The 22,747-nt window shown below is 39.6% G+C and overlaps 1 protein-coding gene across 3 annotated transcripts in view; it reads left to right on the forward strand.

Annotated features, from left to right (window-relative positions):
- The window catches only part of FAM161A (FAM161 centrosomal protein A), a 31,442-nt gene extending 11,387 nt beyond the window's left edge, over positions 1-20,055 (forward strand). The window contains exons 2-7 of one of the 3 annotated variants that reach the window (XM_029232453.1): positions 6,748-6,986; positions 9,237-10,403; positions 10,745-10,912; positions 12,580-12,679; positions 18,616-18,770; positions 19,233-20,055. In XM_029232453.1, coding sequence (XP_029088286.1) covers positions 6,748-6,986; positions 9,237-10,403; positions 10,745-10,912; positions 12,580-12,679; positions 18,616-18,770; positions 19,233-19,368 — 1,965 coding nt within the window. In that variant the 3' untranslated portion in view covers positions 19,369-20,055. Of the gene's footprint in view, positions 1-6,747; positions 6,987-9,236; positions 10,404-10,744; positions 10,913-12,579; positions 12,680-14,681; positions 15,111-18,615; positions 18,771-19,232 lie in introns of those variants that run through there. The other 2 variants (XM_029232454.1, XM_029232455.1) reach the window with 2 other exon arrangements.
- The last annotated feature ends 2,692 nt before the right edge of the window (positions 20,056-22,747 follow it).

Here is a 22,747-nt window from a genome sequence, read left to right on the forward strand (position 1 = left end):
TTTTTTTTTTTTTTTTTTTTTTTTGCGGTACGTGGGCCTCTCACTATGTGGCCTCTCCCATTGTGGAGCACAGGCTCTGGGTGCGCAGGCTTAGGGGCCATGGCTCACGGGCCCACTGCTCCGCGGCATGTGGGATCCTCCCAGGCCTGGGCACGAACCCGCATCCCCTGCATCGGCAGGCGGACTCTCAACCACTGCGCCACCAGGGAAGCCTCTGAGGGTTGTCTTTTTGTCTTATTTATGGTTTCCTTTGCTGTGCAAAAGCTTTTAAGTTTCATTAGGTCCCATTTGTTTATTTTTGTTTTTATTTCCATTTCTCTAGGAGGTGGATCAAAAAGGATCTTGCTGTGATTTATGTCATAGAGTGTTCTGCCTATGTTTTCCTCTGAGAGTTTGATAGTGTCTGGCCTTACATTTAGGTCTTTAATCCATTTTATTTTTGTGTATGGTGTTAGGGAGTGTTCTAATTTCATACTTTTACATGTACCTGTCCAGTTTTCCCAGCACCACTTATTGAAGAGGCTGTCTTTTCTCCACTGTATATTCTTGCCTCCTTTATCAAAGATAAGGTGAACATATGTGCGTGGGTTTATCTCTGGGCTTTGTATCCTGTTGTATTTACCTATATTTCTGTTTTTGTGCCAGTACCATACTGTCTTGATTACTGTAGCTTTGTACTATAGTCTGAAGACAGGGAGTCTGATTCCTCCAGCTCCATTTTTCTTTCTCAAGATTGCTTTGGCTATTCGGGGTCTTTTGTGTTTCCATACAAATTGTGAAATTTTTTGTTCTAGTTCTGTGAAAAATGCCAGTGGTAGTTTGATAGGGATTGCATTGAATCTGTAGATTGCTTTGGGTAGTAGAGTCATTTTCACAATGTTGATTCTTCCAATCCAAGAACATGGTATATCTCTCCATCTATTTGTATCATCCTTAATTTCTTTCATCAGTGTCTTATAATTTTCTGCATACAGGTCTTTTGTCTCCTTAGATAGGTTTATTCCTAGGTATTTTATTCTTTTTGTTGCAGTGGTAAATGGGAGTGTTTCCTTAATTTCACTTTCAGATATTTCATCATTAGTGTATAGGAATGCCAGAGATTTCTGTGCATTAATTTTGTATCCTGCTACTTTACCAAATTCATTGATTAGCTCTAGAAGTTTTCTGGTAGCTTTTCTAGAATTCTCTATGTATAGTATCATGTCATCTGCAAACAGTGACAGCTTTACTTCTTCTTTTCTGATTTGTATTCCTTTTATTTCTTTTTCTTCTCTGATTGCTGTGGCTAAAACTTCCAAAACTATGTTGAATAATAGTGGTGAGAGTGGGCAACCGTGTCTTGTTTGTTCCTGATCTTAGTGGAAATGGTTTCAGTTTTTCACCACTGAGGACGATGTTGGCTGTGGGTTTGTCATATATGGCCTTTATTATGTTGAGGAAAGTTCCCTCTATGCCTACTTTCTGGAGGGTTTTTATCATAAATGGGTGTTGAATTTTGTCAAAGCTTTTTCTGCATCTATTGAGATGATCATATGGTTTTTCTCCTTCAATTTGTTAATATGGTATATCACATTGACTGCTTTACGTATATTGAAGAATCCTTGCATTCCTGGAATAAACCCCACTTGATCATGGTATATGATCCTTTTAATGTGCTGTTGGATTCTGTTTGCTAGTATTTTGTTGAGGATTTTTCATCTATGTTCATAAGCGATATTGGCCTGTAGTTTTCTTTCTTTGTGACATCTTTGTCTGGTTTTGGTATCAGGGTGATGGTGGCCTCGTAGAATGAGTTTGGGAGTGTTCCTCCCTCTGCTATATTTTGGAAGAGTTTGAGAAGGATAGGTTTTAGCTCTTCTCTAAATGTTTGATTGAATTTGCCTGTGAATCCATCTGGTCCTAGGCTTTTGTTTGTTGGAAGATTTTTAATCACAGTTTCAATTTCAGTGCTTGTGATTGGACTGTTCATATTTTCTATTTCTTCCTGGTTCAGTCTTGGAAGGTTATACGTTTCTAAGAATTTGTCCATTTCTTCCAGGTTGTCCATTTTATTGGCATAGAGTTGCTTGTAGTAATCTCTCATGATCCTTTGTATTTCTGCAGTGTCAGTTGTTATTTCTCCTTTTTCATTTCTAATTCTATTGATTTGAGTCTTCTCCCTTTTTTTCTTGATGAGTCTGGCTAATGGTTTATCAGTTTTGTTTATCTTCTCAAAGAACCAGCTTTTAGTTTTATTGATCTTTGCTATCATTTCCTTCATTTCTTTTTATTTCTGATCTGATCTTTATGATATCTTTTCTTCTGCTAAATTTGGGGTTTTTTTGTTCTTCTTTCTCTAATTGCTTTAGGTGTAAGGTTAGGTTGTTTATTTGAGTCGTTTCTTGTTTCTTAAGGTAGGACTGTATTGCTATAAACTTCCCTCTTAGAACTGCTTTTGCTGCATCCCAAAGGTTTTGGGTCGTCGTGTTTTCATTGTCATTTGTTTCTAGGTATTTTTTGATTTCCTCTTTGATTTCTTCAGTGATCTCTTGGTTATTAAGTAGTGTATTGTTTAGCCTCCATGTGTTTGTATTTTTTACAGATTTCTTCCTGTAATTGATATCTAGCCTCATAGCGTTGTGGTCGGAAAAGATACTTGATATGATTTCAATGTTCTTAAATTTACCAAGGCTTGATTTGTGACCCAAGATATGACCTATCCTGGAGAATGTTCCATGAGCACTTGAGAAGAATGTGTATTCTGTTGTTTTCGGATGGAATATCCTATAAATATCAATTAAGTTCATCTTGTTTAATGTATAATTTAAAGCTTGTGTTTCCTTATTTATTTTCATTTTGGATGATCTGTCCATTGGTGAAAGTGGGGTGTTAAAGTCCCCTACTATGATTGTGTTACTGTTGATTTCCCCTTTTATGGCCGTTAGTATTGAGGCGCTCCTATGTTGGGTGCATAAATATTTACAATTGTTACATCTTCTTCTTGGATCAATCCCTTCATCATTATGTAGTGTCCTTCTTTGTCTCTTCTAATAGTCTTTGTTTTAAAGTCTATTTTGTCAGATATGAGAATTGCAACTCCAGGTTTCTTTTGATTTCAATTTGCATGGGATATCCTTTTCCATCCCCTCACTTTCAGTCTGTATGTGTCCCTAGGTCTGAAGTGGGTCTCTTGTAGACAGCATATATACGGGTCTTGTTTTTGTATCCATTCAGCCAGTCTATGTCTTTTGGTTGGAAAATTTAATCCATTTACATTTAAGGTAATTATCGATATGTATGTTCCTATTACCATTTTCTTAATTGTTTTGGGTTTGTTATTGTAGGTGTTTTCCTTCTCTTGTGTTTCCTTCCTGGAGAAGTTCCTTTAGCACTTGTAAAGCTGGTTTGGTGGTGCTGAATTCTCTTAGCTTTTGCTTGTCTGTAAAGGTTTTAATTTCTCCATCAAATCTAAATGAGGGGGCTTCCCTGGTGGCGCAGTGGTTGGGAGTCCACCTGCCGATGCAGGGGACATGGGTTCATGCCCCAGTCCGGGAGGATCCCACATGCCGTGGAGCGGCTGGGCCTGTGACTCATGGCCACTGAGCCTGCGCGTCCGGAGCCTGTGCTCCGCAACGGGAGAGGCCATAGCAGTGAGAGGCCCGTGTACCGCAAAAAAAAAAAAAGTTTGAAATCTGAATGAGATCCTTGCTGGGTAGAATAATCTTGGTTGTAGGTTTTTCTCCTTCATCACTTTATACATGTCCTGCCACTCCCTTCTGGCTTGCAGAGTTTCTGCTGAAAGATCAGCTGTTAACCTTATGGGGATTCCCTTGTGTGTTATTTGTTGTTTTTCCTTGCTGCTTTTAATATTTTTTCTATGTATTTAATTTTTGATAGTTTGATTAATATGTGTCTTGGCATGTTTATCCTGTATGGGACTCTCTGTGCCTCCTGGACTTGATTAACTATTTCATTTCCCATATTAGGGAAATTTTCAACTATAATCTCTTCAAATATTTTCTCAGTCCCTTTCTTTTTCTCTTTTTCTTCTGAGACCCCTGTAATTCGAATATTGGTGCATTTAATGTTGTCCCAGAGGTCTCTAAGACTGTCTTCAATTACTTTCATTCTTTTTTCTTCATTCTGCTCTGCAGTAGTTATTTCCACTATTTTATCTTCCAGGTCACTTATCCGTTCTTCTGCCTCAGTTATTCTGCTATCGATCCCATCTAGAGAATTTTTAATTTCATTTATTGTGTTGTTCATCACTGTTTGTTTGCTCTTTAGTTCTTCTAGGTCTTTGTTAAACATATCTTGTAATTATTCTATTTCCAAGTTTTTGGATCATCTTTACTATCATTATTCTGAACTCTTTTTTAGGTAGACTGCCTATTTCCTCTTCATTTGTTAGGTCTGGTGGGGTTTTGCCTTGCTCCCTCATCTGCTGTGTATTTTTCTGTCTTCTCATTTTGCTTACCTTACTGTGTTTGGGGTCTCCTTCTCGCAGGCTGCAGGTTCGTAGTTCCTGTTGTTTTTGGTGTCTGTCCCCAGTGGCTAAGGTTGGTTCAGTGGGTTGTGTAGGCTTTCTGGTGGAGGGGACTAGTGCCTGTGTTCTGGTGGATGAGGCTGGATCTTGTCTTTCTGGTGGGCAGGTCCACGTCTGGTGGTGTGTTTTGGGGTGTCTGTAGCCTTATTTTGATTTTAGGCAGCCTCTCTGCTAATGGATGGGGTTGTGTTCCTGTTTTGCTAGTTGTTTGGCATCGGGTGTCCAGCACTGTAGCTTGCTGGTCGTTGAGTGAAGCTGGGTCTTGGTGTTGAGATGGAGATCTCTGGGAGATTTTTGCCATTTGATATTACATGGAACTGGGAGGTATCTTGTGGACCAGTGTCCTGAACTTGGCTCTCCCACCTCAGAGGCACAGCCCTGATGCCTGGCTGGAGCACCAAGAGCCTTCCATCCATACGGCTCAGAATAAAAGGGAGAAAAAGTAGAAAGAAAGAGAGAAAGAAGATAAAATAAAATAAAGTTATTAAAATAAAAAATAATTATTAAGAAAAAAAATTTTTTAAGTAATTTTTAAAAACACAAAAAATGGACAGACGGAACCCTAGGACAAATGGTAAAAGTAAAGCTATAAAGACAAAATCACACACAGAAGCATACACATACACACTCACAAAAAGAGAAAAAGGTTAAAAAATATATATATCTTTGCTCCCAAAGGCCACCTCCTCAATTTGGGATGATTCGTTGTCTATTCAGGTATTCCACAGATGCAGGGTACATCAAGTTGATTGTGGAGATTTAATCCGCTGCTCCTGAGGCTGCTGGGAGAAATTTCCCTTTCTCTTCTTTGTTCGCACAGCTCCCGGGGTTCAGCTTTGGATTTGGCCCCGCCTCTGCGTATAGGTCGCCTGAGGGCATCTGTTCTTCGCTCAGACAGGACAGGGTTAAAGAAGCAGCTGCTTCGGGGGCTCTGGCTCACTCAGGCCGGGGGGAGGGAGGGGTACGGAGTGCGGGGCGAGCCTGCGGCGGCAGAGGCCAGCGTGACATTGCAGCAGCCCGAGGCGCGCCGTGCGTTCTCCCGGGGAAGTTGTCCCTGGATCATGGGACCCTGGCAGTGGCGGGCTGCACAGGTTCCCGGGAGGGGAGGCGTGGATAGTAACCTGTTCTTGCACACAGTCTTCTTGGTGGCGGCAGCAGCAGCCTTAGCGTCTCATGCTCGTCTCTGGGGTCTGCGCTCAGAGCGTGGCTCGCGCCCGTCTCTGGAGCTCCTTTAAGCGGCGCTCTTAATTCCCTCTCCTCATGCACCAGGAAACAAAGAGGCAAGAAAAAGTCTCTTGCCTCTTCGGCAGGTCCAGACTTTTCCCCCAGACTCCCTCGCGGCTAGCTGTGGCGCACTAACCCCTTCAGGCTGTGTTTACGCCGCCAACCCTAGTCCTCTCCCTGGGATCCGACCTCCGAAGCCGGAGCCTCAGCTCCCAGCCCCGCCCGCCCCGGCGGGTGAGCAGACAAGCCTCTCGGGCTGGTGAATGCTGGTCGGCACTGGTTCTCTGTGCGGGAATCTCTCCGCTTTGCCCTCCGCACCCCTATTGCTGCGCTCTCCTCCGTGGCTCCGAAGCTTCCCCCTCCGCCACCCGCGGTCTCCGCCCGCGAAGGGCCTTACTAGTGTGTGGATACCTTTCCTCCTTCACAGCTCCCTCCCACTGGTGCAGGTCCCATCCCTATTTTTTTGTCTCTGTTTTTTCTTTTTTCTTTTGCCCTACCCAGGTACATGGGGAGTTTCTTGCCTTTTGGGAGGTCTGAGGTTTTCTGCCAGCGTTCAGTAGGTGTTCTGTAGGAGCTATTCCACATGTAGATGTATTTCTGATGTATTTGTGGAGAGGAAGGTGATCTCCGCGTCTTACTCTTCTGCCATCTTGAAGCTCCTCCAGAAGGAGGCTCTTTACAAATGGTGGTTTGGCTTGATCCTACTATAGTGTATGGGTTAGTACATGCATCTGGGAATCTAACCATCCTTTATAAAATGGATTAAACATTTATTTTCTGGCAACTTGGTCTCTCTCTCTTGTTCTTAATAAAATGTCATTAGGAGAAAATGTGCATAGGCCACAAGTAACTTATAATCTGTTATATGTACATAGTCCACAAGTAGCATATAACCTATTTAAGTGGACTCTTTTTAAAAAGCAGCATTGGGAACCAGTGTCAACTTAATTTGTCTTTCCATTCTAGACATCATATAACAGGTTTTTTCCTCCTACCAGGCTGATTTTAACACCAACATTTCTGGGGTAAATGAACAAAAACGTATAAGCTGTGAGGATTTTGTGGACCTTTCTGATATTTACCACTCTAATGAAGAGTACTTCAGGAAACTAGAAGAGCTGAAGGCAGCCCACATGGAAACTATGGCAAAGTTAGAGAAAATGTACCAGAATAAATTAAATTTAAAGGAAGTTCAGCTAGCGATCACCATGGAAGAAGCTGCTAGTGTCTCTTCCAGGTAAGTTTGTACATAATGTTATTTGTGGACTGTAAAGTAAAATGTATACTTAAAAGTGCAGAACAAAATTATTTCAGAATATTTTCTTTCAAATATCCCTTTGTGCTTTTAATGATATACAGAGGTGAGATTTTATTCAGATTGTTTGATGGCTTATCAACCTATTAGGTGGCTTCTTGCCTTGTGGGTCATTTGGTGGCCCTTTGTTCTTTTCTCTCTGACCCACCATTCTTAGACATGTATCAGAATATTTAGTCTGGGCCATTTTCAAATGATGAATATTAAAATGTAACTTTAAAAGCCCTTTTTTTTATAATATGTGGATTAATATGAGCTCAGTAAAGATATAGTACAGAAGGTTCAGAGCTAAGACATAGATCTGATTTAAGTTTTCAAAATAGTCATTTTTGCCATAAACTTGCTTCTTTTGAAACTTGAGTTGGTCAGCTCTGATTGTGCATCTCCTGTGTGCCAGACCTTGTCTGGGCACCGAGGAGTCAAAATCAAGATGCCCTCAAGGAGGTCAAAGACTAGCTGAGATCTAAACACACAACATGGTGTAACAGAGTGTCATGGAGACAGAAGAAGAGCAGTTGATCATGTCAAGGTGTCAGTGGAGGGATACAGGCACATCGAGTGTCGTATCTGAGTTCAGTCTTGAAGGAGAAATAGCTGAAGCAGATGTAGGAAGCAAGGAGTGGCCTTCTAGGCAGCAGGAACCATGTGTGCTAAGGCATGGTGCCGTGAGACATCACCGTGTGTGTGTGAGGAACTTCCCATGATTGGATCTTTTTTTTTTTTCCTTGTGTTGGGTCTCCATTGTGGCGCACAGGTTCTTCTTCGTGGCAGGTGTGCGGGCTTCTCTAGGTATGGCGCGAGCACTCCAGAGCCCGCGAGCTCAGTAGTTGCGGTGCACGGGTTCCCTAGTTGCAGTGCGTGGGCTTAGTTGCCCCGAGGCATGTGGGATCTTAGTTCCCCCACCAGGGATCAAACTCGCGTCCCCCTGTATTGGAAGGCAGATTCTTAACCACTGGACCACCAGGGAAGTGGCCTGTGATTGGATTTTTTTTTTTTTTTGGCTGCATTGGGTCTTCGTTGCTGCGCACGGGCTTTCTCTAGTTGTGGCGAGTGGGGGCTACTCTTCGTTGTGGTGCACAGGCTTCTCATTGCAGTGGCTTCTCTTGTTTCGGAGCACAGTCTCTAGGTGTGCAGGCTTCAGTAGTTGTGGCTCACGGGCTCTAGAGCGCAAGCTCAGTAGTTGTGGCGCACAGGCTTAGTTGCTCCGTGGCATGTGGGGTCTTCCCAGACCAAGGCTCAAACCCGTGTCTCCTGCACTGGCAGGTGGATTCTTAACCACTGCGCCACCAGGGAAGCCCCCTGTGATTGGATCTCACTTAAGAATGGTGACGGGGTAGGGAGAGGCAAGAGGTGAAACTGGAAAGGAAGGCAGGGGCTAGTCTTGAAGGGCTTTAAAATCTAGACTTTTCTTTTTCCAATTAAAAAACAATTTGGGGGGGCTGCATTGGGTCTTCGTTGCTACACACAGGCTTTCTCTAGTTGCAGCGAGCGGGGGCTAGTCTTCGTTGCGGTGCACGGGCTTCTCATTGCAGTGGCTTCTATTGTTGTGGAGCACGGGCTCTAGGGCATGTGGGCTTCAGTAGTTGTGGCACGTGGGCTCAGTAGTTGTGACTCGTGGGCTCTAGAGCACAGGCTCAGTAGTTGCGGCACACAGGCTTCAGTAGCTGTGGCACACGGGCTTCAGTAGTTGTCGCGCACGGGCTTAGTTGCTCCGTGGCATATGGGATCTTCCCTGACCAGGGCTCGGACCCGTGTCCCCTGCATTGGCAGGCGGATTCTTAACCACTGCGCCACCAGGGAAGCCCCTATAATCTAGACTTTGTAACAATGACAAATCATGGGAAAGTTTCAGGAAGGAGAGTGATGTGATCAGATGTATGTTTTAAGATGGTGACTCTGGAAAATGTGTGGAGAATTCAATAGTGATTAGACCCAAGGAGCCTCTGCTGTCTTAGGTTCCTGCCCTGGTAAATGAGGGAGTAAAACTAGATCATTTATCGGCATCTCCCAGGCTCTGTTCTAAAAAAAAAATTGATAATTTTCACAAGCCCTATCCAGCTCCTATTTTCTAACTGATTTTGCCTTGATCTTAGAAATTATGTAGTTCTTAATTTTTATATTTGGTCACATGCAGCTGAAAGAGTAACCTAATTATTCTTCTCATTTACTTAGGTCTGTATCAGAAAAGAGCTCCCATCATCCTGTTTCATTAATGACATCAATTTCAGAGCCTGATTTAGGTCAGTCTTCCTCCTTGATTGTGTCTTCCTCTGAAGATGAGTTGCCCAACGTAGAAAAAGAGTATTCTGAGAAAAGCAGAATGATGACCTATGCTAAGGAGCTCATCAACAACATGTGGACAAACTTCTCTGTTGAAGATTATATTCAGTTTGAAGATGCTGACTTGCCAGCACTCGAAAAAAAAAAAAAGAAGCCAAAAGAATGGGTGCCAAAGATTACAGTACCTGAGCCTTTTCAAATGATGATTAGAGAGCAGAAGAAAAAAGAAGAGAACATGAAATCTAAATCAGATATTGAAATGGCACGCAAACTGCTCAAGAAACAAGAAGAAGAATCAGAGTGTAAGAAAAAATTCCGAGCCAACCCAGTTCCTGCGTTCGTCTTTCTCCCCCTTTATCATGATATAGTCAAGCAAAATGAAGAACGGAGGAGGTCTATGAAGGGGAAAAACAAAGAAGCTCTTTTGGCCTCGCAAAAGCCGTTTAAGTTTATTGCAAGGGAGGAACAGAAGCAAATTCGGGAAAAGCAGCTGAAAGACTTTTTTAAGTCTAAAAAGAAAACAAACCAATTTAAAGCCAGACCGATACCTCGATCTACTTATGGTTCAACTGTCAATGACAAGTTAACAGAAGAAGAGCTCTATAGAAACATTAGGACGCAGCAGAGAACCCAAGACTTTTTACAGAATTCATCCCCTCTGCCTTGTAGTCCAGCTCGCAGAAGTTATGCTACAAGGAAGCCCAAGTGTCCTGAACAGGCTGAAAAGTCCAAGTGTAAACACAAGGTTAGGTGCCAGACTGCTGATACTGAAGACCTTCCTGAGAGATATCAGAAACATCACTCAGAACAGAAGTGTCCAAAACCCCTGACAGTCTGTGAACCATCTGACCTTCATGCAGCCTCACATGCATCCACTGAAAGAGAGAAAATCTTGGCAGATATTGAAGCAGATGAAGAAAATTTAAAAGAAACACGTTGGCCTTATCTGTCTCCAAGGCGCAGGTCACCAGTAAGAAGTAGAAATGCAAAACCTGTGCCTTGTAGCTGCAACCCTCCCATGCCCACGGTGTCCTCCAGGGGAAGAGAACAAGCCACAAGGTAAATAACTGATACAGCACTGATTGACTCATGGTTGCTCCATTGATTTTGTATTGGGGAATTTGAAAATATGACGTTATTTTATCTGGTAACATATTTTACTATATAATATAGAACATTTTGCCAGAGGGTGTTCTTCTAAGAAATGAATGTATTTTCCATTTTATGAATCTTTGGGGATAGAAAAGGTTACAGTCACCCTATTGATTTTCTAATTACAACTCAGATCCTTCTCAGAAGGTTGCCCCTTGTTTTCAACCGTTGAATTATCCCGTGTTGTCTTTGCTAAACAACATTCTCATTGGCTTAAAGTGAATTAAGCCTTAGTTTGTTGCCCTCAGGAGATCACTTGAGGAAAAGAAAATGTTGGAAGAAGAGAGAAATCGGATCCTAACTAAGCAGAAGCAAAGAATGAAAGAATTGCAGAAACTCTTGACAACCCGGGCTAAGGCTTATGACTCACATCAGAGTTTAGCTCAAATGTCTAAATCCAGAGTAAAATCTCTCAGGTATCATGAGAGAATCCTGACCCTCCAGATCATTGGTTTTCAAACTTTTTTTGAATCAGTGGACCCCCAATATATGAACAAATTAAGAATAGTATTAGTATTTCAGTTTCTGGATTCAAGTTACTATCAGTTACTTATAGTTAACTTACACACACACACACTCTCTCTCTGTCTCTCTCTCTCTCTCTCTCTCTCTGTCTCTCTGTCTCTCTGTCTCTCTCTCTCTCTCTCTCTCTCTCATACTCACTCACTCACTTCGTGGTGAAAACCAACATGTATACTGACTCCAGGACCATGACGCCATGTTGATGAACAGAAAAACATATTGTGGCCGTAGTTCACAGTTGTAATCTTACATCAGCATCTAAACTTTTTCTTTATATTATTTTTTATTGCACAGTGCAATATTGAGAAAAATCTTGATTCACACAGATAAAGCTCTTTTTAACAGCTTGCCGTGTAATCTCAGGATATTCTTCAATAAACAGATATGTCAGAGAGCTTTGTTCTAAGGTCTGCATGAAATCTGACAGCACAAATTAACACATTGATGTTAACATCAGTTATGTGGTGTGTCAGTTAACACGTGTGTTAAGGTTTAGTAGTATGTATTACATGCTGCAATTCTGCAGTACAAAGTTTGAAAATCAGTGTTCCAGAGGAACATTTTTATGTTGCGACATAAAAATGTTCATGTTTAAGTAGTAAAATATCTCCCTCAAAGCTGGGTAAGTAATATGATTTATTAATTTTTAATCTGATTTATAAATACCCCCAAATCTATATTTGCTTTTAATTATGAGTGTTCCTTTTTAAATGTATATTATGTATAATAATTATTATATTCCTTTGTAACATGTTATGTATACATTCCTTATAATGTGTATCAATGTAATTCATTGATAAAAAGAGCTTGATTTGATGAACTTGAGCAAAATATTTGTTAGAAATATACTGGTCATCCTTAGAAAGTAAACGGGATTTTCCGTAATGCTAAATTGTGTATAGTTAAGCATAATTATCATTTTATGGTATAATTATTTTTTCTAATCCATGAAGTCTTATGATCTTGGTAGAATTAGTGTATTTTATATAGAGAAAGTAGCATAATTTAATTTATTATAGGATCTGGTTCAAATAGTAAGTATACTTACTGTGAATTTATGTATTTTGGTTCCTGTTCCTCTCTATGTGGTATTCCCATACTCCCCATTTCTCCCCTGCCCTGCTCCCATTTAATTAACTGTGCCATCAACCTATAGGAGATATCATTTAGGGGAAAAAAGAAGAGCAACGTCTTGTTTTCAGAAGAAATTCCTTAAAGAGAAGATACCAAATTTGGACCAAACTTTTTTGGTTTATAAATACTTATAAATGAGATAAGAGGGCATTCATTTATCTCCTCAGGCCAGTTTGAAGCCACTGAATCCATTATGCTTTGAAGATTGCAGGAACCTCAAAGTACCCAGACTGTTCCCGGGATGTAAAATTCGTGCTCTCAGAACCTAGAATTTTTATCCTGCATTCCATAAAAATTTACCAGTCTGGGAAAGAAATTGTGATAAACTGTGCTCATGACTTAATTTCTGATTTGTCATCTACGCTAAATGTTATATGTGCAAATTCTTATTTCTTTTAAAAATTCCATTCCTTTTATTTGATTTTAGAAAGAGTGAAAAAGAAAGGATGAGAGAATACCGACGAGAACTAGAAGAAAGAGAAGAAAAATTAAAAAACAGGCCGCTGCTATTTGAAAGAGTTGCTCAGGTTGTGTTTGTTGGAATTTGAGAGCTATTGTCAGCTTTTTTTCTTTTTTTTTTAACATCTCTATCTCCTAATTTTTAGGTCCATTTTTCTTATGTGTTATATAATTTACTGAGATAGTATTATTTCTGTGACAGCTTCATCACATCAGTCAAGTAAGTAGTTTTGCTTAAATCTGAGCATTGAATCTTGATGAAGCTCGTAAGCTTGATAAAGAACATGCTGCTAATCCAATCATTTTCAAAATAATAGTTTCACAACCTGTTTTTAATGGCTAGTGCCAACTTGGCCAAATATTAAGGTGAGTTTTGGAAGTCTTTGAAAAATTAAAAAATGAAACAAAATGGCTAATTGAATCAGATTTATTCCTGCCAGTTTTTTTTGTTTGTTTTCTTGGGATAAAATTGACATATAGCAGGTATAAGTTTAAGGTATACAGCATAATGACATACGTATATTAGGAAATGATTACAACAATACGTTTAGTTAACATCTATCATCTCGTATTGTTACCAAAAAAATTTTTTTTCCTTGTGACGAGAACTTTTAGGACCTACTCTCTTAGCAGCTTTCAAATAGGCCACACAGCAGTGTTAGCTGTAGTCACCATGCTGTACGTCACACCCCCAGTACTTATTTATCTTATAACTGGAAGTTTGTACCTTTTGACACCTTCATCCAATTCCTCCAGTAACCACAAATCTGATCTCCTTTTCTATGAGTTGTGTGTGTGTGTATTTAGATTCCACGCGTAAATCAGATCATATAGTATTTGTCCTTCTCTGTCTGACTTACTTCCTTTAGCATAATGCCCTCAAGGTCCATCTGTATCGTCACAAATGGCAGGATTTCCTTTTTTATGGCCGAATAATATTCCATTGTGTGTGTGTGTGTGTGTGTGTGTGTGTGTGTGTGTGTGTGTGTGTGTATATATATATATATATCACATTTTCTTTATCCATTCGTCTTTTGGTGGCCATTTGGGTTGTTGCCACGTCTTAACTATTGTCTATAATGCTTCAGTGAATCGACATAGTGATTTCATTTTCTTTAGATAAATACCTGGGAGTGGAATTGCTGGATTGTGTAGTAGTTCTATTTTTAAGTTTTTGAGGAACCTCTATACTGTTTTCCATAATGGCTGCACCAATTTACTTTCCCACGAACAGCACACAAGGGTTCCCTTTTCTCTACATCCTGACCAGCATTTGTTATGTCTTGTCTTTTTGAGACTAGCCATTGAAACAGGTATGAGGTGATATCTCATTGTGGTTTTGATTCATTTCCCTAATGATTAGTGATGTTGAGCACCTTTTCACGTGCCTGTTGGTCATTTGAATATCCTCTTTGGAAAAATGTCTATTCAGATCTGTTGCCCATTTTTAAATTTGATTATTTGGTTTTTGCTAATCACTTGTATGAGTTCTTTATGTATTTTGGATAGTAACCCTTTATCAGGTAGATGATTTGCAAATATTTTTTCCCATTTAGTAGGTTGCCTTTTCATTTTAAAATTTTTGCCTTTTCATTTTGTTGATCAGTTTTTTTAAGTGAGTCTATAATTTTTAGTCTTATCTACAATTACCGAAAGGACTTCCTTTTTTTAAAAATTGGAGTATAGTTGATTTACAATGTGGTATTAGTTTCTGGTATATAGCAAAGTGATTCAGTTATATATGTATATGTGTGTGTATATGTATATTCTTTTTCAGATTCTTTTCCATTATAGGTTATTATAAGATATTGAATATAGTTCCCTGTGCTGTACAGTAGGACCTTGTTGTTTATCTGTTTTATATAAAGTAGTGTGCATCTGTTAATCCCACCTCCTAATTTATCCCTCCTCCCCCAATTTGGTAACCATAAGTTTGTTTTCTACGTCTGTGAGAAGCACTTCCTTTTTATCAGAAAAAATACTTGGATCCTATGGACGATGAATTCTGATTTTACTAGATTTATACTCAGTTTTACAGTCTTTCCCTTAAGAGAAATTTGTCAATTTCAGATGATCTTCCCCTTTGTGTCCATGAGGGAGGGGCTCCAATGGGCGACATGGTTTAACAATGGACAAAATCACTGGAGGTTACGGGTGCTGTGTTGTGAATTTCAAGCTGTTACATTTGGAGCTTCCTGCCAGCAAGTGTCTGGGACAGATGAGTGTCCTTATAGGACTGACCGTGTCAGTGACTCACTGAGGACAAAGGACGTGTGTTATGGGTAAATCTACATATTACAGCCTCTCAAAGTGATGGGAACCCTTTACTGACTGATTTGGATATAATTTTATGTAATGCTTTTCATTTTAAGGGATGGTGTTTTTTTTCCATATCTCAGTTTCAACTTTAGGGGAAAAAATTTATCTTAAGTTGTTCTGTGTTACTCAGCATAAAGTGATTGACTTTCGCCTCAAATTACTTATCTCCAGCTCCCAACTGCAGGCTTTTTTTTTTTTTTTTTTTGCGCGGTACGCGGGCCTCTCACCGTTGTGTCCTCTCCCGTTGCGGAGCACAGGCTCCGGACACGCAGGCTCAGCGGCCATGGCTCACAGGCCCAGCCGCTCCGCGGCATGTGGGATCTTCCCGGACCGGGGCACGAACCTGTGTCCCCTGCATCGGCAGGCGGACTCTCAACCACTGCGCCACCAGGGAAGCCCTCTTTTTTTTTTTTTTTTTAAAGTAAGTATTTTAGTCTTTTTATTTATTTATTTTTGGCTGCGTTGGGTCTTTGTTGCTGTGTGCGGGCTTTCTCTAGTTGTGGTGAGCAGGGGCTGCTCTTTGTTGTGGTGTGCAGGCTTCTCATTGCGGTGGCTTCTCGTTGCAGAGCACGGGCTCTAGGTGCGCGGGCTTCAGTAGTTGTGGCTCGCGGGCTCAGTAGTTGTGGCACACAGACTTAGTGGATCCGCAGCATGTGGGATCTTCCTGGACCAGGGATTGAACCTGTGTCCCCTGCATTGACAGGCAGATTCTTAACCACTGCGCCACCAGGGACGTCCTCCTCTGTGTTCTTTTATTACTCTTTTGTGCATCTCTGTCTTTGCTCCTGCATGTTGTGTGGAAATTATCCGTTCAATGCTCTCTTCTCTTTCAGCTAGTTACTTTTAAAGGTGTTGGTCAAATCTTTGTATTCCTAGCACTTAGCACCTAAGACAATGTATGGCACAAAGGGGATGTTAAGAAACATTTGTTGAACCCAAACTGAACTGTTTCTTCCTGGGATTAGTCCAGGCTGAGAGCACTACCCTGACAATACTAGTGATGAGCCTCAGTATTAACAAGCAGTTTTACCATGCTGTGAATTCCCACTCTTTCTAAGCACCAGAGAAAATGTGGTAAAATAAGTGGTGTGTGTGAAATTAAACCCATAAAGAAATGTTAAATATTGAAAACATAAGTTAGTTTCACAAATGATATTTCTTCCACCACCCTTGGCCCACACATATGCTGTTCTCTATCCCCATATAGCCTCTACCTCCCGTGAGGGCTTGTCACAAAATAAATATTCAGTTATTATTAAATAAAGGAAAGAATTACTATAAACTAAACTTAGGCTCATAAAAATTAAGTATTTTTCCCCTTCAAACTAGGGCAGTGATTGTAGACAAACTTTCATCATTCCTCATTATTTTGGTTTCCTCAAGAAACAAAGTTAATTTGTTTTTTTTGCAGTCTTAGATAGAAAAACAAAATAACCATACAGTTATTTTAACTACTTTTATTTCATGGTCTTTACAATTCTTTTGCATTGTGAAATTCAAGGGGGAAATGTTTGTTTCAATTAGGAACAATTACACACTATTCACCTTGATATAAAATATTAAAAGGTAATAAATTCTATATACAGGGTGATTGAGGGTGACTCACCATTGTTTTGGTTTTGTTAACATAAATTAGAACTTCTTTTTTTCTTGCAGTGACTATTGCTGCTAATTAACAGCTGTTATTTAATAAATTCACTCACAACTTTATGCATTACCCATTTATAAGTGTTAATTGTGGTCTTGCTGCTGTTGAGTTACCCCCTAGCAGAGTAAGCCTGTGATCCAGGACAGAGCAAACCATGTTTTCCTGTTTCTTGAAAATCACAGGATTTATTAACTGAATAGATGTTAAATTGGATTTTAAGCCAAATTCAGATGAAGGCTTACAAGCACTAACATTGATTAGTATCATTTAAATCTTTTATATTTCATTTGCTTAAAATTAGAACATATTTTTCTTAATACATTGGGTTACGTTTGGGGTTTCTTTATTCTGCTTTACAGTCTTTGGGGCATAGTTCTCGTCTCACTTTGCTGTGCCTTTCAGTTCCCCAAGTCTTGTCTGTTTGTGTTCATAGCCTCTGGTTGCATTTTTACTTACTTTTCTGAAAATTATTATTCACAGTGGGTGCATTTTAGCAGCAGCTTGAGTGCTTCTTTTTTCAGTTTTTCTAGCATGTCAGGAAATGCACTGGTGATAGTTTTATCCATTGTAATCAGTCTTTGCCATTTTGGTTTCTCCCATGGGACACTAGACTCCATGGTCCTTCCTTATGCTGGAATCCCTGGGTTAGGAAAATATCTGACACTGATTTGCTGAAGTCAGACTTTAGGCTACCTTCAAACTCCAGGATAACCACTTCCACTTAGAAAGCAGCATGGTGGAGTGGAGAAGACTCAGGAAAGGATTAAGAGACTTGGTTTTCCCTCTCACTATATCCTGTGACCTTAAGCAAACCGCTTAACCTCAGCAAGAGTGGAGGGAGTATCTTACTTATTTGTTAAATTTGGGGTGAGACTGGGTGCTCTTCCACACCCTTTCCAGGATGGGATGCCATTGGTGCATTGGGGCTGGGCCATTCCTCGGGCCTTTCCTTTAGTTTGAGGTCCAGATGACGATTTTTGGCCCTATACTAGTTCATGTCCACTCATAGGAGATAAAATTGGAGTAAAGCCAAGGCACTAATGAGAACCCCAGTCATCTTATGTCTCTGTAAATCCTGTGGCCTCAGGAACTGTGACAACTGACTTGCTTTAGGTATGAGAGTGTCATCACAACTCCCACAAAGCCAGGAAGTAACATTCTGGAGAGTTGAACCCAGTTCTAAATTCATGTTTTTCTTGCTGTATCTCTTGCTTCCTCTACAGAATTAAGGTAACAACATTGATGATTTTATCATCTTTGGTGGATTAGAGGTATGGCTTGTAAAGAGTAAAATTTACAGTAGGCACATAAAGAACTCTCTGACAACTATATACAGGAACTTATTTTCTTACTGATTTTTTTCAGATATCATTAAACAGTCATGAAACAGTATAAAGAATAATTATAGATCAAAACTCACGTGGCCACTACCCAGGTTAAAAGCATTAGAGCACTGCCAGTACCCCAGAAACCCTGCGTGCCCCTACCAGATCAAATCCCTCTCACCTAGAGGTAGCCACCCTTCTAACTTTTGACATAAGCATTTCCTTGTTTTTCTTTACAGTTTTACCACTGCTGTACCTATCCCTAAACAACATAGTTTAGTTTTGCCTGTTTTTGGACTTTATGTAAATGAATCATACTACGTGTACTCTTTTGTGGTATGCTGCTTGTGAGATCCGTCCATGTTGTGGCATATAGCTAGAGTTCATTTTCGTTGCTTTATTTTAGTCTGTTACATGAATACGTCACAATTTATTTATCCATCCTACTGCTGATAGATATTTAGGTTGTTTCCAGTTTGGGGTTGTTACAAACAGTACTGTTCTGAACATTTTGGTATGTCTCCTTGGGCAGATATGTAGGAGTTTCTCTGGGCATATACCTAGGAGTGGAATTGCTGGTCAGAGGGTATGCATAATTTTCAACCAACTGTGATTATTGAATTTAATTTTCACAGGAGCTTTTAACCCGTACATTTGTAATGGAAACTTAAAGTCTTTTGTTCTTATCTAAAAAGGTTTGTCTTTCCTATAGAAAAATGCAAGAATGGCAGCAGAAAAGCATTATTCTAACACCTTAAAAGCACTAGGAATATCTGATGAGTTTGTTTCAAAGAAAGGCCAAAGTGGAAAAATATTTGAGTACTTCAGCAATCAAGAGATGAAAAGTTTCACTGAAGATAAAGAAAGGTAACATATATAAGATGTCTGAATAGTTTACCTTTGAAAAAATTCCTACTTGCAGGAAAGCTAAAATTCTGTTCTATGATATTTTAAAACGTCTTTTACCTAATGGAATACATGTGAACTACTGTAAAATATACTGACATTTTAACATGTTTGACACTTCAAAATATTACACGGTGATGAAGTATTTTGTTTTTAAAGTAAAATAATTTAAATTTCTGACATAAATAATGAAAATAATAACATGCTTTCAAATGAAGTTTGAGTCAATCAAGTTTTGAAATAAATTACTTCTCAGAGGAATATCTACTTTCCCAATTGGTACTTTTATAGACTTCTCTTGATAGATCGGAGCTTATACACTTGAGGAAGACTAACTGCAGGATGGCGTACATTACAGAGGGTTTGTTTACCTTTAAACCAAATTATTTTTCCTTTGAAAGATTGATAAATTTCTTCCTCTAGCTTTAATGAAGAAAAAATAGAAGAAAGAGAGAATGGGGAAGAAAATTATCTTACTGATACCAACAGCCAAGATTCTTGCAAGGAAACAGGTAAAGCTGATGAAGAGAGTGGAGAAGAGAATTGTGTTGAAGAATAAAACTGAATCAGTCGACAGGGTCTCCTCTCTGTTCCCCTGATGTTGTTGGCAGCATTGGGTGTCAGAAGCCGCGCGTGTGGTGTTAAGGACATCCATGGGAACCCGTCTGATAACGTGCAGGTCTCTTTTTGTTCCGGACGCGCAGGCTCAGCGGCCATGGCTCACGGGCCCAGCCGCTCCGCGGCATGTGGGATCTTCCCAGACCGGGGCACGAACCCTTGTCCCCTGCATCGGCAGGCGGACTCTCAACCACTGTGCCACCAGGGAAGCCCCATGCAGGTCTCTTGAGCAAAGTCCTCGTGTAGCCTGAAAAGGCCGAATCCAGCTGATGGGTCATTTGGTCAGTTCCACCAGGGAAGCCCCATGCAGGTCTCTTGAGCAAAGTCCTCGTGTAGCCTGAAGAGGCCGAATCCAGCTGATGGGTCATTTGGTCAGTTAGAGTCAGGCTTTGCCTATTCAGTTTTTAAAATTACTACATATGGTCTGTTTGCAACTTTGAGCTTACTTCTATTTTTAAAAAGTGTTTGAGAATCACAGCTGTCACAAACTGATTAGGTATAAAAATATACATAATTTTATCATTTTGGGTGGAAAAAATTGCTTAGCATTGAGAGCAGAGGGGAGTATTGGCCTTTGGTTTGAAAAAAAAGTTCTGGAAAGCATGAATCAATAAATATTTTTAAATTATACTACTTGCTCCTTTTTCTCTGCAGTACATCTCACAAAATGAATTCTCAAACTTATTTTACTAGGTATTTAAAATTTCTTATCTGAGCCATTTTTAAAAAGTAATAAAACAGGAAAAAATAGATAACTTGCACATTTACATTCACTTATGCACTGAGAGTTACTGGGTTTTTTTTTTGAAAAATCCAAGTCTTGTTTCGTATGCCCTTAGGGAGCTGCCATTAAGCTAAATAACGGAGGATGTCAGAATATAGAGGCCAACGAATAAAACTCAAGAGTTTTCAAATGTAAAAATAAAAAAGAAAAGGAAGAAAAGTTGTTATTTGGGTAAGTTTAACATCAAATTGAGTGTGGATAAATATACACCTGAAGGCTTCTAAAAGTTTGATGGGACTGGACTGCTAAAGAAACTCTAAGCCTGGTCTGCAACCCTTAAAGCAACACCAGACCTGCTGCACCAGTCAGAAGCCAGTTGTGAAAGGTATGCAGAACCCAGGGAGGGCACATGCTTCAAAGTCCGTTTTATTATTTATTTATTTAGGCCACGCTGTGCAGCATGCAGGATCTTAGTTCCCCGACCAGGGATTGAACTCATGCCCCCTGCATTGGGAGGGTAGAGTCCTAACCATTGGACTGCCAGGGAAGTCCCAAAGCCCATTTTAAAATGGAGAAAAATTAATCTCCAAGTGGCAAGTCCAAGGCCAAAGAGAGAGTTACTGTTAAATTAGCCACACCATCATCACTTTTTCTCTTTTATCCCTACTTTTATTCCAATTTATTTTTGATACATAAATTATTAGAAAAGCTTTTATACTAGTTTTTTTAACCCTGTGTATTAAGACAGGTGGAAAGAATTATAGCGTCTGCGTTTTAACCTTAATTGGAATTAAATATCACCCCTGTTTTATATATGATGAAATTGTGTATAATAACTTTTTCAAGGCAAGTCTCCAGAATAATTCAGATTTGACCCTTTAATACGGGACCCAGTTGTGCTCAACTCTTTACACATTATTGCAGACACACTTGTCTTTCTGTGCATGATGTTAATTTGATTATATGAATCCATCACTTTGCTCTTTGAGCAAATTTTTGTTTTAAAAACTCAAACCAGTCATAAAGATGTGATTGGGTAAGAGTTCTCTTTTCCTAGAAACAATAAACCTTTAAAAACGATGAACTAATAAAGGTGTATCTAATAGCAGTGTCTTCCAACTGGCAGTTTATGCCTTAAATTTAAACATGAGGTGATTTTTCTCAATTAAGAGCAAATGTTCACTCATAAACTCCTTTCCTAAGTTTGTGTTAAACTGTTTGTCACTGTCATTAGATTGTAAACTCCTTGTGAGTTGGCACAACTTAAAAATTCATCTTTCTATTCCTTAATATTTTGCACAGGATTGTACATACAGTAGGTATTTAATAAAGACTTGGATGAGTAAGTAGATGAATATGGTTTTTAATTTTACTTATAATTACTTCAAAATGAGTACACATGGATTAAAAACATTTCTCTTCCAATTCATTGAGAACCTGTGAAACACAATCCACAAATTGTAACGTTCAAAACCTAACTTGCTTCCTAAGGATTTACTCCCCATTCTGTTTCTTCTCAGTTTCATGGGCAGTGTGTGGGACTTGCTTTCAGGACCAATCTTCAGTTTTCTTTAAAAATGGGAATAGTACCCATCTTGGGTGGCTGTAGGAAGAACTGGTGTAATCGTATATGGAAAGGCTCTTTGTAAACTAGGGTATTCAAGTGATAGTGTCAGAGGACAGGATATTACTCAAGAAACTTCTAACTTTAAACATTCTTTTATTTAAGTGAGATATGAAATGGTTTAAATATTATTTTGTTAGAAATAATATTTGAACTACTTATTTACTACTTATATTACTACTAATTTATTATTTTTAAAATTATAGTCGATTTACAATATTATATTCATTTCAGGTATACAATGTAATGATTCAATATTTTTATAGATTCTACTCCATTTAAAGTTATTACAAAATAATGGCTATATTTCCCTGTGCTATACAGTATATCCTTGTTGCTTATTTATTTAAGAAATTTATTTATTTTTGGCTGCGTTGGGTCTTCATTGCTGCACGCGGGCTTTCTCTAGCTGCAGCGAGCCGGGGTCACTCTTCGTTGTGGTGTGCAGGCTTTTTATTGTGGTGGCTTCTCTTGTTGCGGAGCACGGGCTCTAGGCACGTGGGCTTCAGTAGTTGTGACGTGCGGGCTCAGTAGTTGTGGCTCGTGGGCTCTAGAGCGCAGGCTCAGTAGTTGTGGTGCACGGGCTTAGTTGTTTTGCGGCATGTGGGATCTTCCGGGACCAGGACTCTAACCTGTGTCCCCTGCATTGGCAGGTGGATTTTTAACCACTGCACCACCAGGGAGGTCCCTCCAATTCTTTTCTATTTCTCACATTTTCCTCATTTTAAGACATTATTTGTTGTATTTATTCACTCTAGTCTTCATTTTTGAGATGACTTTTTCTTTCTGATGTTTCCTGGGTTTTTTGCTCCTCTTTTAAAATCTTTTCTCAGTCACTTTATTTCAGAGTTTTTCACATTGTAATTTACATTTCCCTTTACAGTTTTTATCATTTTCTTTTAGCTAATTCTGAAGTATTATGATAGCTATAGTTTTCTTTCCTTTTGTGGGTATGTTTTTCTGATATGGTTT

This window comes from Monodon monoceros, unplaced genomic scaffold, assembly GCF_005190385.1.
Source record: "Monodon monoceros isolate NGI ecotype Baffin Bay Population unplaced genomic scaffold, NGI_Narwhal_1 Super_Scaffold_19, whole genome shotgun sequence".
Taxonomy (NCBI): domain Eukaryota; kingdom Metazoa; phylum Chordata; class Mammalia; order Artiodactyla; family Monodontidae; genus Monodon; species Monodon monoceros.